The sequence below is a fragment of the Mercenaria mercenaria genome, chromosome 4 (genome assembly GCF_021730395.1).
Source record: "Mercenaria mercenaria strain notata chromosome 4, MADL_Memer_1, whole genome shotgun sequence".
Taxonomy (NCBI): domain Eukaryota; kingdom Metazoa; phylum Mollusca; class Bivalvia; order Venerida; family Veneridae; genus Mercenaria; species Mercenaria mercenaria.
The window spans coordinates 1100252-1116402 of NC_069364.1; the positions used below are offsets into that span (position 1 = coordinate 1100252).

At 34.3% G+C, this 16151-nt stretch overlaps 1 protein-coding gene across 1 annotated transcript in view; it reads left to right on the forward strand.

Moving 5' to 3' along the window:
* Positions 1–15985, forward strand: part of LOC128556100 (fibropellin-1-like) — a 31411-nt gene extending 15426 nt beyond the window's left edge. The window contains exons 7-22 of the mRNA XM_053540004.1: positions 295–350; positions 659–769; positions 1268–1381; positions 1835–1863; positions 2319–2413; positions 4213–4374; positions 4755–4798; positions 9372–9397; positions 10664–10782; positions 11868–12047; positions 12207–12268; positions 12747–12863; positions 14531–14568; positions 14936–15033; positions 15376–15534; positions 15929–15985. Coding sequence (XP_053395979.1) covers positions 295–350; positions 659–769; positions 1268–1381; positions 1835–1863; positions 2319–2413; positions 4213–4374; positions 4755–4798; positions 9372–9397; positions 10664–10782; positions 11868–12047; positions 12207–12268; positions 12747–12863; positions 14531–14568; positions 14936–15033; positions 15376–15534; positions 15929–15977 — 1459 coding nt within the window. The 3' untranslated portion in view covers positions 15978–15985. The remainder of the gene's footprint in view (positions 1–294; positions 351–658; positions 770–1267; positions 1382–1834; positions 1864–2318; positions 2414–4212; positions 4375–4754; positions 4799–9371; positions 9398–10663; positions 10783–11867; positions 12048–12206; positions 12269–12746; positions 12864–14530; positions 14569–14935; positions 15034–15375; positions 15535–15928) is intronic.
* Positions 15986–16151: the final 166 nt, after the last annotated feature.

Below are 16151 nucleotides of genomic sequence, written 5' to 3' on the forward strand. Positions count from 1 at the left end.
AGAAAAACGTCCAATGAACCAAGTGTCAGACATATAATATGTTACGAATGTTGATAAATGCACAGGGAGAAACTAGTGTTTCATATAAAATATTAGTTAATGACTCCATAAATAAATCGCCGGTCTGTAGTTTGTATTCAACATATCTTAACCGGGGTAATAAGTCAAAACTTCAAAAAATATATTTATTTTTGATGTCATGTTATGAAACACTTATTGCATGGCTTGCCGAGCAAAAGTTTACACTTTTGACCGGTATGCCATTCAAAAATGTGTATGATATTTTTATTCCAGTAAAACCGATTTTCAGCAAGTATGTTACAAAGTAGGCGTGTATGATTCAACATCAGGTAAACTTAATTCTATCTGTTAGTTGTTATATGTATTAAATGCAAATGTAGAAAATGGATTCTTGAAAATCTGGACCCATTAGGCAAAAGATGCACCATATCTTAAATATAAATATTTCAGACCGTTGCAGTACATTTGGATGTTTTCTAAAGGAAGTGAATATTTGCACTTTATTATATATGCAGCTTAATACAAGTATGAAAGCTTTTTGAACATCATATTATATTTAATTTGATTGTTAATTGTATTATTAAATGAATATTAATACTATGCAAATGATAATGATTATACGTGGTTATCTTTGCAGATCCATGTTCCAGTTCACCATGTTTAAACAATGGCCACTGCTTTCACGTCGATCACAACAACTTTAAGTGTATTTGTGCTGATAATTACACTGGTGATAAGTGTGAGAAAGGTATGCAATATTCTTTTTTATCTGATGTAGGAAACCATATTCTTAATATGCTGAGTCACATATGTTTTTGTCACTTTAAATGTAAATACTAATAATTTCAAGCATGTACAAGGTCACACTAGCGTCGCAACAAGGAATTTTCTATATAACTATTTGCTGTCAATAAATAAAGCAATGCAATACAATAAAGATAAGTAAAATATGTTATGAGTACTACCAATGTTACCCTGAACAGAAACTAGGCTTTGGAGCAAACGTACACATTCGAGGCGAATTTCAGTTGTCAATACCGTTAAGATTAAATTGTACATAATGCTCCAGTTTCATAGTCACACGTTTCTCCTTCCATTAGTCCTCATACATACATCAGAATTATATCCCTGCCTGCAACCACACATCGAATCAAAAGTAAGAGCATATGACTATGTATTACCAACTACAGATGTATCCAGTTTTGCTTAAATATCTTGTTTTTGTATTGATATTTTATATATGTAGGTCCCTGTCAACCGGCAGATAACAGGTGCCAGAACGGAGCTTATTGCCAAACAAATGATGGAGTTGCCACTTGTTTATGTAGAGCAGGATATTCTGGGCAGACTTGTAATATAGGTATAGCTGTTATAATGTAACTTGACTCTTTGTTTTTTTACGCAAAAACTATTTAAAGTTTATATTCTTACGTTCATGCATTTGCTAACTGGCTAACGTTGGTAATATTGTCATTTAACTTGACCATTACTTTATAGGTAAATATATTAGGTTCCGTTTTATGTTCTTTTGTGTTCTCGTCAACCTACTGAAACGGATCATTTTTGATGATCAGATTTTACAAATCAGTGCACACCTTGTATATCTTGTTTTTTTTATTCGTATATTTTTATAATAGTTTCGCTGCCATCCTTCTGAAGTCAATTCTAGATATTTCAGCTTTGATCCAACTATTGAGCGATTTACATTGAAGACACAATTGTGAAAAATAAGATAGAATATTACAGAACCTTAATGCATGTTTGGTTTAAACACGATGTGTTGTTGCATCAGTTTTGAATATTTTGTTTTCAGATCCTTCGAGCTTACATAAATCATCAGCTGTAAGTTATGGGATTAGTTCATTGTTATTTCAAATCTCATTCATGTTATACGTGCTAAGAGAACCATCAGGACGACTGGTCCTATGACAACTTGGATTTGTCGTTAAATAACGTCATTATTTCTTTATTGTTATTATAATTATAATTATACAGATTATGGGAAGTCTTCCAACAACTAATTTAGGAAGACAACCATCTTAAATTATTGAATATACTGGTAATTTGGTAACAAAACTGGTTGGTTATATTACTAATATAGAAAATAGTTGTTACAGGATATCGGTTTTATAAGGAACTGCGTTCTCTTTAAACGGATAACACCACTAAAACTATTATTAATGTATCAAATTGTGATATTATACTGACACAAGCACTTCTGATCGAACTTTCATGGAATGTTTAATATTAATAGAAATGACAATATCCATGTAAAATTGAAAATGTCATAATTGCAGGAGTTCACATATACGGCAAAACCGTTGGTGTTCCCCTGTGTTATACGTCAAACATGCAGCATTGCCTTGCTGCTTAATGGACCACCTGGACACATGTAAGTTCCGAAAATACAATCCATGAAGCATTACCTTGCTTCTTATTGGACCGTCTTGACAGATGTAAGTTCTGAATACGCAGTGCATGCAGCATTGCATTGCTCCTTACTAGACCATCATCACACATTTAAGTTCTGAATTTACAGAGCATGCAGCATTTCATTGCTGCTTATTGGACCATCTGGACACTTTTAAGTTGTTCTGAATTAACAATACATGCAGCATTACCTTGCTGCTTACTGGACCATCTGTACGTATGCAAGTTCTGAATTTACAGAACATGCAGCATTGCTTTGCTGCTAGCTGGACCATCTGGACACATTTAAGTTCTGAATTTACAGACCATGCAGCATTGCTTTGCTGCTTATTGGACCATCTGGACACTTTTAAGTTGTTCTGAATTTACAAAACATGCAGCATTGCTTTGCTGCTAACTGGACCATCTGGACACTTGTAAGTTCTGAATTTACAGAACACGCAGCATTACCTTAATGCTTACTGGACCATCTGGACACATTTAAGTTCTGAATTTACAGAACATGCAGCATTGCATTGCTGCTTACTGGACCATCTGGACACATGTAAGTTCTGAATTTACAGAACATGCAGCATTGCATTGCTGCTTATTGGACCGTCTGGACACTTGTAAGTTGTTCTGAATTTACAATACATGCAGCATTGCCTTGCAGCTTACTGGACCATCTGGACATATATAAGTTCTGAATTTACAGAACATGCAGCATTGCATTGCTTCTTATTGGACCGTCTGGACACTTTTAAGTTGTTCTGAATTTACAATACATGCAGCATTATCTTGCTGCTTACTGGACCATCTGGACACATGTAAGTTCTGAATTTACAGAACATGCAGCATTGCTTTGCTGCTAGCTGGACCATCTGGACACATGCAAGTTCTGAATTTACAGAACATGCAGCATTGCTTTGCTGCTTATTGGACCATCTGGACACTTGTAAGTTCTGAATTTACAATACATGCAGCATTGCTTTGCTGCTAACTGGATCATCTGGACACTTGTAAGTTCTGAATTTACAGAACATGCAGCATTACCTTACTGCTTACTGGACCATCTGGACACATTTAAGTTCTGAATTTACAGAACATGCAGCATTGCTTTGCTGCTTATTGGACCATCTGGACACTTTTAAGTTGTTCTGAATTTACAATACATGCAGCATTGCATTGCTGCTTACTGGACCATCTGGACAGATTTAAGTTCTGAATTTACAGAACATGCAGCATTGCTTTGCTGCTTAATGGACCATCTGGACACTTGTAAGTTCTGAATTTACAGTACATGCAGCATTGCTTTGCTGCTAACTGGACCACATATAAGTTCTAAAAATTTTTTTCAATTTTAGCAAAGGTTCATGCACCTATTTCATGTATTATACAACGTCTCCCTTTTGTCTGCTCATTACATGTATATATTTTATTTTGTAGTTGATAAAGTAATATGATCTTGAAATGAACAAATATATGTATATTTGAGATAGCAGGATATCATATACTTTATTTTGTTGTTCAGTTTATAAAGGTGAAAGGCGACGTTAAATCCAAAAACAAGTAAAAATGAAATTACAATATAGAAGTAATGTTTTTGGTATTTTTTCTGATAGGAAAGCAAATTACCTGAAACGCTTCAGAATTAAACGCTACTTCGGCATATATTTGAAAGAGTAATAATAGCAAAATCATGTTGAAAAATTAACTGATTGAACATTCCCGAAACAATTATGAGTAACGGTATTTAAGAATATTGTTTATTTTTTGTTTCAGACCAACGGTTTCGCCGGGATATGTTGATTTGTCAATATTATTGGAGGAATTAGTAACAGTGGACGAAACGCCAGTACAAAGTAGTTATCAGACTAATATTAAAATTAAACCATTGGAGCTCGGTGTTAAAGATATGTGCATTCAGACATTGAACATAACTGGGTAAGCTATATTCATATATACTTTTAATTTCTTAAATGAAATTGGCGGTTCTTTTATTAATATATAAGCACACATTTGAATGTATTAGGCATTACCTGTGTGTAAGATATGAAGGGTGTTGTACATTTTGTTAACCCTCATAAACAGACTCAGTCAAACCAAGTCTCCAATCATGTCTATACTTCGAAATGATTTTCTTATATTTTCTTTTATCTTAAGAACTACTGAAATAGAAGAAATTTAGTCGGTAGAGTTTTAAATAGACTTAAAATAATGAAATCTGCTATCATTTTGCTTGATTACATTCTGTGTTTCCGAAAGACCGTTTATTATATTTTATCAAAATGAAGGAAGATTTTTATTTGCATAAATATTAACAGGGTAAATACAGACGAGCTCTGCTTTAAGATGAACGTAATATCGGGTAAGTAGTACTTACAACCCATTTAAGTAGGGCATTATTAACATCTGAAAGAAACTTGAATTCAGATAGTAGATCTGGAATGACACTCGGCAATTTGCATGTTAATCAGAGTCTAACTAGGAATATATATATATATGTTTATTACCAAACTGAGTGACACTTCACTTTAACATGCTAATTTGCATTTCATAGCTGTGAAAAATAATAACAGAATATTATGGTAGGTGTTAATCCTTTGGACATAGCTCCTTTCTTCTGATATAATTGTTTTATTAGAACCAACTGGTAATCTTTGATGATGTTTGTCACTATGTTTTTGGAGAAACTGATCAAATGATGATTTGAAATTGTTATTTGCATCATTATCATTTAGATTTTTATCGGAGCAAAAATTGAAATGCTTAGCATTTAGTTTATCATTTTTTTATCTGTGATAAAATGTGTTGTATTAAATGATACAAACAACATAGCATTTGACATCACAGTTGTAACAAGATAGAAAATATAATTATTATTGTAGACATTATAAGTATTCTACAGTTTTAGTGACATAATTATTCCAAGATGGCTCATGAATGTTTTACAACTTATTTTCAATGTGGTCCTTTGGATAACATGTAGTGTCACGGATAAAAACTTTAAATATATGTTTAAAATGTAAAAGATTAAATACTGAACTATACTTTTAAAATTTGAAACATATTGCAGAACCATGATCATATAAACTCAGAAAATCATATAGAAATTCAGACCTCAGAGAAATACCTGACTTTACATGCATCTTCTCTAACCGAATTCAGCTTAACAATATATTAACTTTTAATCAGGGCTGACATTTAGCTCCTTTTGCAATAATATTAGACTGAGTGATGTTCTCACGCAAACACTTATTTTACTTTGAGCTTAAATTCAATTTGCAATAATTGAAATCATTGAAATCAGTTTACAGGTGAATTATCATGTATAGGTAGTACAAAGTAAAGAACTTTGCTATAGTGTTCATGTAAGAAGCACAACATTTGGTATTGTAGTTGAATGTAATTAATTACAATTTGCAATGTAACTGTAATTTGATTAATTACACTGCTAAATTCCATGTAATGGTAATTGTAATTTAATTGGACATTTCTCAATGTAATTGTAATTTAATTAATTACATTTAAAGTAATTGACCCAAGATCTGGTAAATATAGCCAAACACACACATGACGTACCGCAAAAAACAGGAAATACTGAAAATACGGGTCAGCTACCTTAAAACTAGACTATTGTTTCATTAATCATTCACAAGACGACTTTCACATTTGCGCATTATGGGTGGGGTGGGGAGAGTAAGTCACTAAAGGCGACTTTTAAGCTTTTGAAGGTGTGAGAAGACATTCAGTGCCCCTACTTGCGTTGCCTGAATTTGTGAATACCTGGTAGAACCACCGATCTTCTATATTAAACAAAGACAATGATGCATCGATGAGGGGAAAGTGTTTCGAAGTCAGCGTCCATAATTACTCGGGCATGAATTCCTTAATATATTGCAATAATGGGATTTGTTGTATAGTATATTTCTGCTTACATATTTCTGAATTTCTATTACTCGATTTGTGTTCCTTGGCTTGGCCAAAAGCAACAGCAAACATGATATTGCCTGAATATTGATATTTCATTACTAGGTGTGGTGTTACTTAAACGTGAAATACAAATACCTCAGAAATTTGCTCAATGACATTTAATTAGACAATTTACTGGATAATTGACACTTGTTTATCTGTAGTACACAATTAAAATAGTGTTGCGATTTCCCCTTTTTTAAATAAGTAAATAATTTATCTATAAATATTATCCGCTGTATCTCATCATAACCCACATCACTTATGCTGTTGCTTCGGTATCAATTCAATTTTGTACCTTTCTTATTTCAAATACATGGCTTGATATTAAGTATAATATCTTCGAACTTCGAACTTGCTTGAAACTTTAATTAATTGTTACTCGTCATAACAATGTTTTTTACAAGGTTAATTACTCTAACTCCAATATCATATCCTTTTTACTTTGAATCTTATTTTAAAAGTTGTTTGTGCAATTGTACGATAACAAGTTTTGTCCGTCCGCTTAGCTCAATAGGTAAGAGCGTTGGTGTTCGGATCGCAGGGTCGTGAGTTCGATCCTCGGGCGGGGCGTATGTTCTCCGTTACTATTTGATAAACGACATTATGTCTGAAATCATTAGGCCTCCACCTCTGATTCATGTGGGGAAGTTGACAGTTACTTGCGGAGAATAGGTTTGAAGTGGTACAGAATCCAGGAACTCTGGTTAGGTAAACTGCCCACCGTTACATGACAGAAATACTGTTGAAAAACAGCGTTAAACCCAAAACAAACAAAAATTAGTCTTAAGTAACTTAAGACTAATTTTTGTTTGATTTGGGTTAAACGCCGTTTAAAGTTGTTGTTGAATATGTTCACATGTTCACAAAGGTTTTATAAATTTTGCTCCACGTTTATTTAAAATGTTCTCGTAGATGAATTAATGCATTTTCATTTCACTTTGAAATTATTCGACTGTTAATATACCCTGATAAACAATGCATTTAAGGGCTGTTTAAAAATAAAAGATTATTTCACAGGTGGTAGGTGCAGATGATAACATCTGGTTCGAGGGTAACTGTTTATGGCGAAAACGAAGCTCTTGCCGAGTTACCGTCTAAACAGTTACCCGACAGCTGGATATTTCCATATGCGCATACCACCAGTGAATGAATTCTTTTTCTTGTATGCCATATTCGACAAACAATAATAAAAATGAATTTAAACAAATGATTTTCGTATAACACTTTCTTCTTTAGCAGCGTATTAACAAAGCACGGGAACTCAAAGAGGAAGTACTTCACGGCGTTACAAAGACGGAAACAGTGTTCCAGTTTTGTTATATCATTTGCAGTCAAACGTTATGTTTTTCCCTTAAAATTACGTTGTATGAATCGAAAACAAAGAGCAACTATTTTTTATTCTGTTTTATGAAAAACATTACTATTACAAAACAAATCTACGGTACAGATTTGGTTTGTTTTACGTGATTTACAGCACGAGGTTCATCTTACACAGCGAGGTGTAAGATGGAGTTGTCAAGCACCAGTGACATCACCAGGTATACAAGAATCTAGATTATCATTCCATCCGTTACACTGTCCGCTAGGAAGACTTGCATAAAACTGGCATGAACTGTTAAGCGTTAGGTCCAGGTTTTGGAAAAAAGTGAACATTACAAAATCATAGAAAGAGAGAGTTGTTTAACATAAAAATTAAACAGCTTATTAAACGTAAATATGTCTACAACAGCATGATCAATTTGCTCACATATATTGAATTCTGGAAAGGGACCGTATACTTCTGGACAGTTCAACGCCTGTTACATGTCTTTGTTTTGATGCAATTGTAAGTGTCCTTGTGCTTAAACTTCATATAACTAGGTTAAACATCGATTTGAACAATTGTTTAGTTTTATTTCTTTACAAATGACATTCTTTTATAAAGTGGGGGTGGGGGCAATTTTTGAGAATATCTTAAGTATCCAGTGGTACAGGAAAGTAAGGTAAAACATATATTAGACAGGTGGGTTGTTGGTAAAAATAATGTTTCTGTACCAAACATTTCTGTGATTTGATGATATACTGCAAAACCTTAACTTCGTCAAGAAGACGTGCAGAACAAAAGCACTGGTCATTAGGAGGTCAAAAGTCAAATAGCTTGACTTTGTGTTTGCTCCATATTGTATAAGCAGCTCAGATGATTTTCATAAAACTTACATCACTTGATACCTCAGCATGACAATTTGCAGAGCGTACAAACCTGATCACTAGGTCGAAGGTCACACTTGGATGTTAAAGTGCAAATAGATTAACTTAGTGTTCGCTCTATATCTTCTTAACCAATGAGAAGATTTTAACAAAATCAACGTTGATTGTTACTCTGATCAAGGCAACATGCAAAACGGACAATCAAGGTCACTAGGTCCAAGGTCAAGGTAATACTTGCAGGTAAAATGTCAAGTATCTTGGATTCATGAGCGCTCTACATCTTCAAAGACGCTGGGAAGATTTTCATGAAAGTAGCTTAGATTATTTTCGTCATCAAGTCGATGTTCAGAGCACAAAATTTAGGTCACGAAATCCGAGGTTAAGGTTGTATTTGGAAGGCAAATCTCAAATAGCTAAACTTCTCGTCGCTCCATATTTTCTTAACCGCTTTGGATCTAAGACCGGCATCAGTCAGTTATTATACCTATAAAGACAACTTGCAGAGTATACAACCCATAGCACTAGATCCAAGGTCAACGACGCACTTGAAGGTCAAGTCAGGGTCACAACATTTTACCATTTCTGTATCACAGCGGCGTCTGGGGGTATTAATCGCCCTTAGTGATAGCTCTAGTTTATATTTTTTTTATAAATGTTATTTCACGTCTTTTTTCACTTCACAAATGGCAATATCCTGAACTCTGGGACGAATATCAAACCCTTTTATAGCATTTGTTATGTATACTAAATGTTTTGAATGATGTCCGTTTCCTTTGCAGATGTAATCTCAATATACGGATTTAAGGTAAAAAATTCTTCTTCACATTACACATTTTTATTTACAAATTAAAAACTAAAGAGGAGCCCTCGTGGCACTAAGTCAAGAATGAGGAAAGACAAAACTTTTCTTTCTTACATAATTTTATAAATATTTTCTACCCGTTTATTCTGTTTTATTGTCCGTTCACGAATTGTTATTGTGTCTCTACTAAGTTAATATTATCCTTAGCCTACGGTTTGATAAAGTACAGTCCGTTTAAATTTTATTCACATTCTTTTATTGTAACTGAGTCAATCCTGTTTGTTTTAACGTAAAAATAAATCTTTTGAATTGCCTGGCACTCTGATTGTTGTGAGAATTGCTCCAGTGTATAATATTAAGTCAAATCATTATAATTTAGCTATATATCTTAAGCCCACTTGAACACCCATGTTGAATTTAAGAAGTGTTGTCGAACATTTATCCTTCCGCCGCCCACAACTTCTTTAAATAACACCTCCTGTCAAAATCATAGCAAATTCCAACTAAACTTCGCAGGATTGTTCCTCGCATAGTCTTCTTTCAACTTCCTTCAAATCCAGGTCAGTTACGCACACACAATTCTGGTTGTCATGGCAACCAGATAGGTAAACTAAAACAATCTTATCCCCAGAAAATGTGTGGAGTTAATTCTCTATGAAAGAGTTAATTTTCTCTATATGAAATCTTGAAAAATCTTTTTGAAAACGCTCTTTAATTTAAAAAACATTGTACAACAATGTTTCTTTGGTAACTCTGTTTGAAAACATTACCGCCAAGGGATGGGACTAGTTTTCTCCCTATGCTCTGCACCAAAAGTGTTCAAGCCAGCTGTGAAACTCAGGTTAGCGATCTAGGGCCATCGTGGTTCTCTCGTTAAAACTCTTCAGAGGTATTTGCAATGGTCAATTTGCACAAATGTTTGCAATGCTGTAATTTTCCAAACAAAAATGTAAAAACCACACTTCTAATACTGCCATATTTGGATTTTCAAGGTTGGTTGGCTATTTTGTTGATGTTGAACGAAATGTTGCATTCTGTGTTTGGTCAAACGAAAAATGTAATTTTTCCCTGCCTTTTTTCGAATCTTCAAAGTACTCAGTTAGAAACCACTATTTAAAATTTGGAAGTGAGAGACATATGTTTTCATAATGTTAAAGAATTAATTCGAAATAATGCTAAGTGATGTAATATTTAGAAACAGTTTCGCCTGAATTTGTATCAAGTAAGGGTTTGTTCAAGAGACTGACGTATATTTCTGATATTTGACAGGATCGTCCACATTTCATGGAACCAAGTATGCCTACCGATACTGAGGTTGAGTGTCTGGCTGAAGGTCCCTGTCACGTGCTTTATCACGTGACGCCTGGTATCGGAAATGAAAACGAATGGTATGTCTCATGAATGTTTCTATGCTTGACAGAATGAAATGTGATGCTAAATAACAGGTGGTACTAGGAGCAGTACTGAGAGCATTAGTAGTAGAAGAAGAAGTGATATAAGTAGTAGTTGCAGAGGCAGAAGTTAGTTGCAGTAGTAATCGTGGTGGAAGTAGTAGTAGTAGTAGTGGTAGTAGTAGTAGTTGTTTTGTTTGTTTGTTTGTTTTGGATTTAACGCCGTTTTTCAACAGTATTTCAGTCATGTAACGGCGGGCAGTTAACCTAACCAGTGTTCCTGGATTCTGTACCAGTACGAACCTGTTCTCCGCAAGTAATTGCCAACTTCCCCACATGAATTATCAGAGGTGAAGGACGAATAATTTCAGACACGATTTCTTTTATAAAAACGTCACGGAGAACATACGCCCCGCCCGAGGATCGAACTCCTGATCCCGCGATCCGTGGACCAATGCTCTCCCTACTGAGCTAAGCAGGCGGGCTAGTAAATGTAGTAGTGGTAGAAGTAATGGTAGTAGTAGTTGTGGTGCTACTAATAGTAGCGGAACTAGCAATGGTGCTAGTAGTGATAACTTGTATGGAAGTGGTGGTATTTTTAGTTGTAGTATAGAACTTGCAGTAGTAGTTGTATTAATTGGAGTGGTATTATTGGTAACGGCGGGAATGGTAGTAGTAATAGAAGTAGTAATGGCATTTTAGGCGGTAATGGTAGTGGTAATAGTATTGGTAATAGTGGTGGAAGCGGTTGTGGTAGTCATTGTGGTAGCAGTAGTGGTAGTGGTTGTGGTAGCTGTGGTTGTAGTAATAATGGTCATAGAAGTGTTAGTAGTCTTAGTAGTAGTAGTTATAGTGGTAGCGGTAGTGGTAGTAGTAGTAGCAGTGCTGGCAGTAGTTATAGTTAAATCATGCAGTATGTGCTCAGCTCCAGTGTAGCTTAAAGCTCTCTGTATTGAAAACTGATATAAAACACTGATTTGTTCTTACAAACATGCAGTTAATGTAAACGCATTTCGTGTATTTACAAAACAAACGCTCTTACCTCAGTCACGAGCTATAATACATTCAAAACTGCGTTTCAGTGTGACATTCAACCCTCATCCGCCAGATGGTTTTGTAAACTATCATCTGTTTTCTTCATGTGACAACTGTAACCCTGGTGATCCTAGTAATGGCAACTGCACTGTCGACTTATCCATTGTAAACAGCAACGTTAACATAGACGCTGTGCGACGTTTCTGCTTATCTGTTGGCTTGAAAGGGTAATTCCAATTTTTCCAATACAGTAATACTATTTTTTTCATATCCAATCTTCGCTTTCGATTTGCAGTCTTGCTGAAATGTGATATATATTTACTGTTTAACATCGTCTTTTATGAAAGATGTGTAATACTGTTTAATGACCTATATTCTATTTTTAGGTCATCAGTTGTGGGAGAAATGCGATGTTTCAACATGACAGTTAAAGATCCAAGTGCAGTTCGTATGTACACAATATGCTAAATTAATCCATTAAATAACATCAATTTTCGGCCTTGTTTTTTTTCCATTAAAGATACGTCGTTTATACGAATGGTATAGTAAGTCATGCGTTGTTTCTTCTCTGGGAACTTTCTAGAATTTACAAATGTTTATAATAGAAGACGCATTAACTGATTATCTATTTTGTTTTTTATATTAAATAGTGTAATTCAGCGCTACCTAGTGGAGCGCTAAAATTTACGCTTGGTGACGTCAAGTATCAGCATCCGTTACGCCATTTACATGATAACTTCATTTACATTATAACACTGTCATCAATGAAAGCCTGTCATACTTCCCGTATTATTCCGTATTTTGTGGCCCCTTAAATATTGTTTTTTAACCGTTAAAAAGATGTTTTACTAAATACTGTTATATTTTACCACAAACAAGATATTTAGAACATATATGTAAGCCAAGCTGTTGATATGTATTCTAAGGAAAGGCAGGCTGCCAGATTCTCGAATGCAGAAATGGAGGCTTCTGTGATGGCCATGCTCCAAGCCGGCCTGCATGCTTTTGTCCAAAGGGATTTTCAGGAACTAATTGCGAAAAAGGTTTCAGTATTACTTTTTACTTCGAGTTTTCTAACAACATGTATATTTTGATTTTAATATTTGTAAATTTTGACATTGCCCTGTGTTTTAGTGACATTCCTTCCCTGTGACGCATCGGGATAAGTATGTCTAACGTAGATAATCTTGATAATTGCTGGGCATATGTAGCAATGAAACATCGACATATATTGGAATTAACTATGTATCTAAGTAACGCTTGAAGAATGTCTGTCATTCGTTAATCACATTACAATGTTATAAAGTATAAATTAAAGCCCTTTCCCAATGAACTGACTTCATAATTTGAAAATAAGCACATAATAAAAGTAATTATTCCTGGAATAAACTCCATAATACCTTTTCAAAATGCAACAACTTTAGTACAAAACATAACATTAGATTCAGCGACTGCCAGTCTCGAAAAAACGATTAAATTTTCTCAAGGCAAGCAAGTTTGCATAACTAATGTTGTTTTCTATCAGGCAAATGCATTTTTGTAACCATAGTAACAGTATTTCCATTTTTTCTTAACCAAACGTTTGCTTTTGGTGACATATTCTGGGTTTTTGGCATTTATATCATGGTAATGTCTTTGACAATAGGTGCATTAAATCATTTGTTGAAAATCCCATCTGCCGTTGGTGGGATTCGAACCCAAGTCGCACGGTTGGAAGTTCAATGCTCTTACCACTGAGCAAAGAGTCGTCTCCCTGACGCAGTTGTCAGAGATTTGTTCAAAACGTGAGGCTATACGTAAGCAACCGTTACACAGTTCCTATATTTTATCAGTTAATAAAATATAGGCAGAAGTTAGGATGCTAAATAATAAAAGTGTGTAGCAGGAGTGATTTACTAATTTGCTTTAAAAGAGTGCGTAGCATGAGTGATTTAATAATTTGCATCCGAACGACTGCCCATATTTTATTTACTGATAAAAATATCGAAACGTATGAATCATTTTGATTCTAACAATGCAAATAATTCATATGCTGTTACAATTTACCCCTATGGTTAAAAAGTGTTGCGTAGCAAACGGAACATTTAGATATTTGTTTCTATTTTATCAGACGTTTGGAAACAAGTAATCTTACAGGTCGCAAACTGTTAGTGAACAGAATAACCAAATTCGTTATTTGACCCAGTGATACGATTTTAACGGTTGTATGACGTCACATCATTGTGACGTCATACTTTATGTCATACTTCTATGACGTCACGTTGAATCATACTGCGCTTATTCGCTCGTAGAGTTTAAAATGTGTTTTAAGGCCTTGCACATAACTTAGAACAACTTTTTATCTTAAGTATGCTATTGAAATGATGTTTAAAAACGTTTGACCCTGGAATCAAAGATTACTGTATAGGCTGTTTGCTAGATCTTAATATATCGTAGTAATTAAATTGGCGTCACGTCACATATTATTCATTCTCTAAGATAAAAAGTCATAAGAAATTATATACACCAAATTCCAATCAGTAAGGTAACCCCCTGGTCGTGGTTATTTTATATTATTACATGATGCTGTTACATATTATTCCTTAATCATGGCATGGCTTAACATTGCAATGCTTCTAACACGAACAATTTTTTCATGACATTCTTTTCCTAATGCATAAATACCTAAAAAATGTCTGATTTATATTATGGAAATAATGTTTTGTTACAGCTGAAGTTCTAAGTCCAACGACTAGTGCCCAAACTCAGGTACTCTAAACCTCATCATGTTTTTGATTTGCAATAATCTAATATAATTGTTATTATATCACAGTTTTTTAACAAGCAAGTCTTCTTCATTTACTTTCTAAGCTTATTACATGGAATCATACAAAGACAGCTAGAGGTTCTAAAGCGAGATAGCTCGTCTGAAAAAGATTTAGTTCTTGTTAAGTTCATGTTGCTTGCTTCCTAATTTGAGTAAGAAGATTTAATTCAATATGCAATAACATGTAATCACATGTCAAATTATAACAAATACAAAATTATGCGTCACATAAATTTATTTCATTCAGTACAACCCTTTTAAAAAATGTCGGCTAAAATAGGGATTAGTAAATATCCTGTTTTTTTGTAGACGTTGATTGGAGATTTAGCACTGCCGACAAAGTTGAAATGTGTTGTTAACAAGTCCTGCTCGATTCCGTTCCAAATAGTTTCAAAACCAGGAGTAACGTAAGTACATATATGTGCATGGATGTTTGTTAAGTTTATATTTTCAGAAGTCCATCTCTGAAGTATATACGCGACCTTTTACAAGGAAATATATTTGTTTCGCGAAATATAACAGTGACATAAGTCTTTATAGACTTTGCATACTGCATAATATAGACTTTAGATATTGCGTAATACTATACATACTTTACCCTGTTAAAGTTTCGCAAATATTTTGTAGCCTGATTTACATCATTGACGCGAACAAACATTTAACAATTTTGGCACGTATTGAAAAACAAAGCAATTATGACCTTGATAAAAAATGTACAAAAACGTTCATAGCTACATTGATATATTCAGGCCAACTGTTTCTCTTGGATATAACGACCTACGTCTTGTTGTTGAGACGCCATCGTTGAAAGCGCTTGGTAATTCCAGTACAGTGTTTGAAGGTCATACAGTAGCTACGCCTACTACAGCTGGGAATTTCAAATTGTGTTTGCAAGCAAATTTTAACAGGTAAGGTTATTAACAATGTCATTAAAACTTCGTTTTCATTGGTAGATATAAGGGAGAACATCAAGTTACTGTCTTAACAAGTTCGATTTCTTAGGCGAGTTAATTTGAACTTGTGTTGGCAGTAACTTCTATTTATCTTACCTTCTGATTTAAATTGACCTTTAAAGCAAACTTTCCTGCAATCCTTCAATTCAATCTTAATTAATAACAATCCTTTTCAGATTAGTATGTTGACATTAATAATATGACCTGTCCTACTTGTGAAGAATATTTTCCGCTGTGTGCTGGTTATTTTGACGTTTTGTTCAGTAGGCTAGAGCTTTGTAATTCACTGTCTGGAAGTTTTGTTCTACAGTTGATTACCATGAGTTACTTAAATGATTCTGTTTTACAGTAAAACCGAGGACGAAATGTGCGTGATGGTTGAAGTGACAAGTAAGTAGTTTAAAAATCTTGTCTCTAAATTCCAGTTGTTAAGTTCTGCCAATTGTTTAGTGTGAACTGATTCTTTTAACCTGGGACTATATGCCGCTTTTTTCTTCATCTCCGTATGAATACACCTGCGGGTGTTCCTTTAAGTTTATTATGGTACTTGTAACCTGTGTATATGTCGAGTT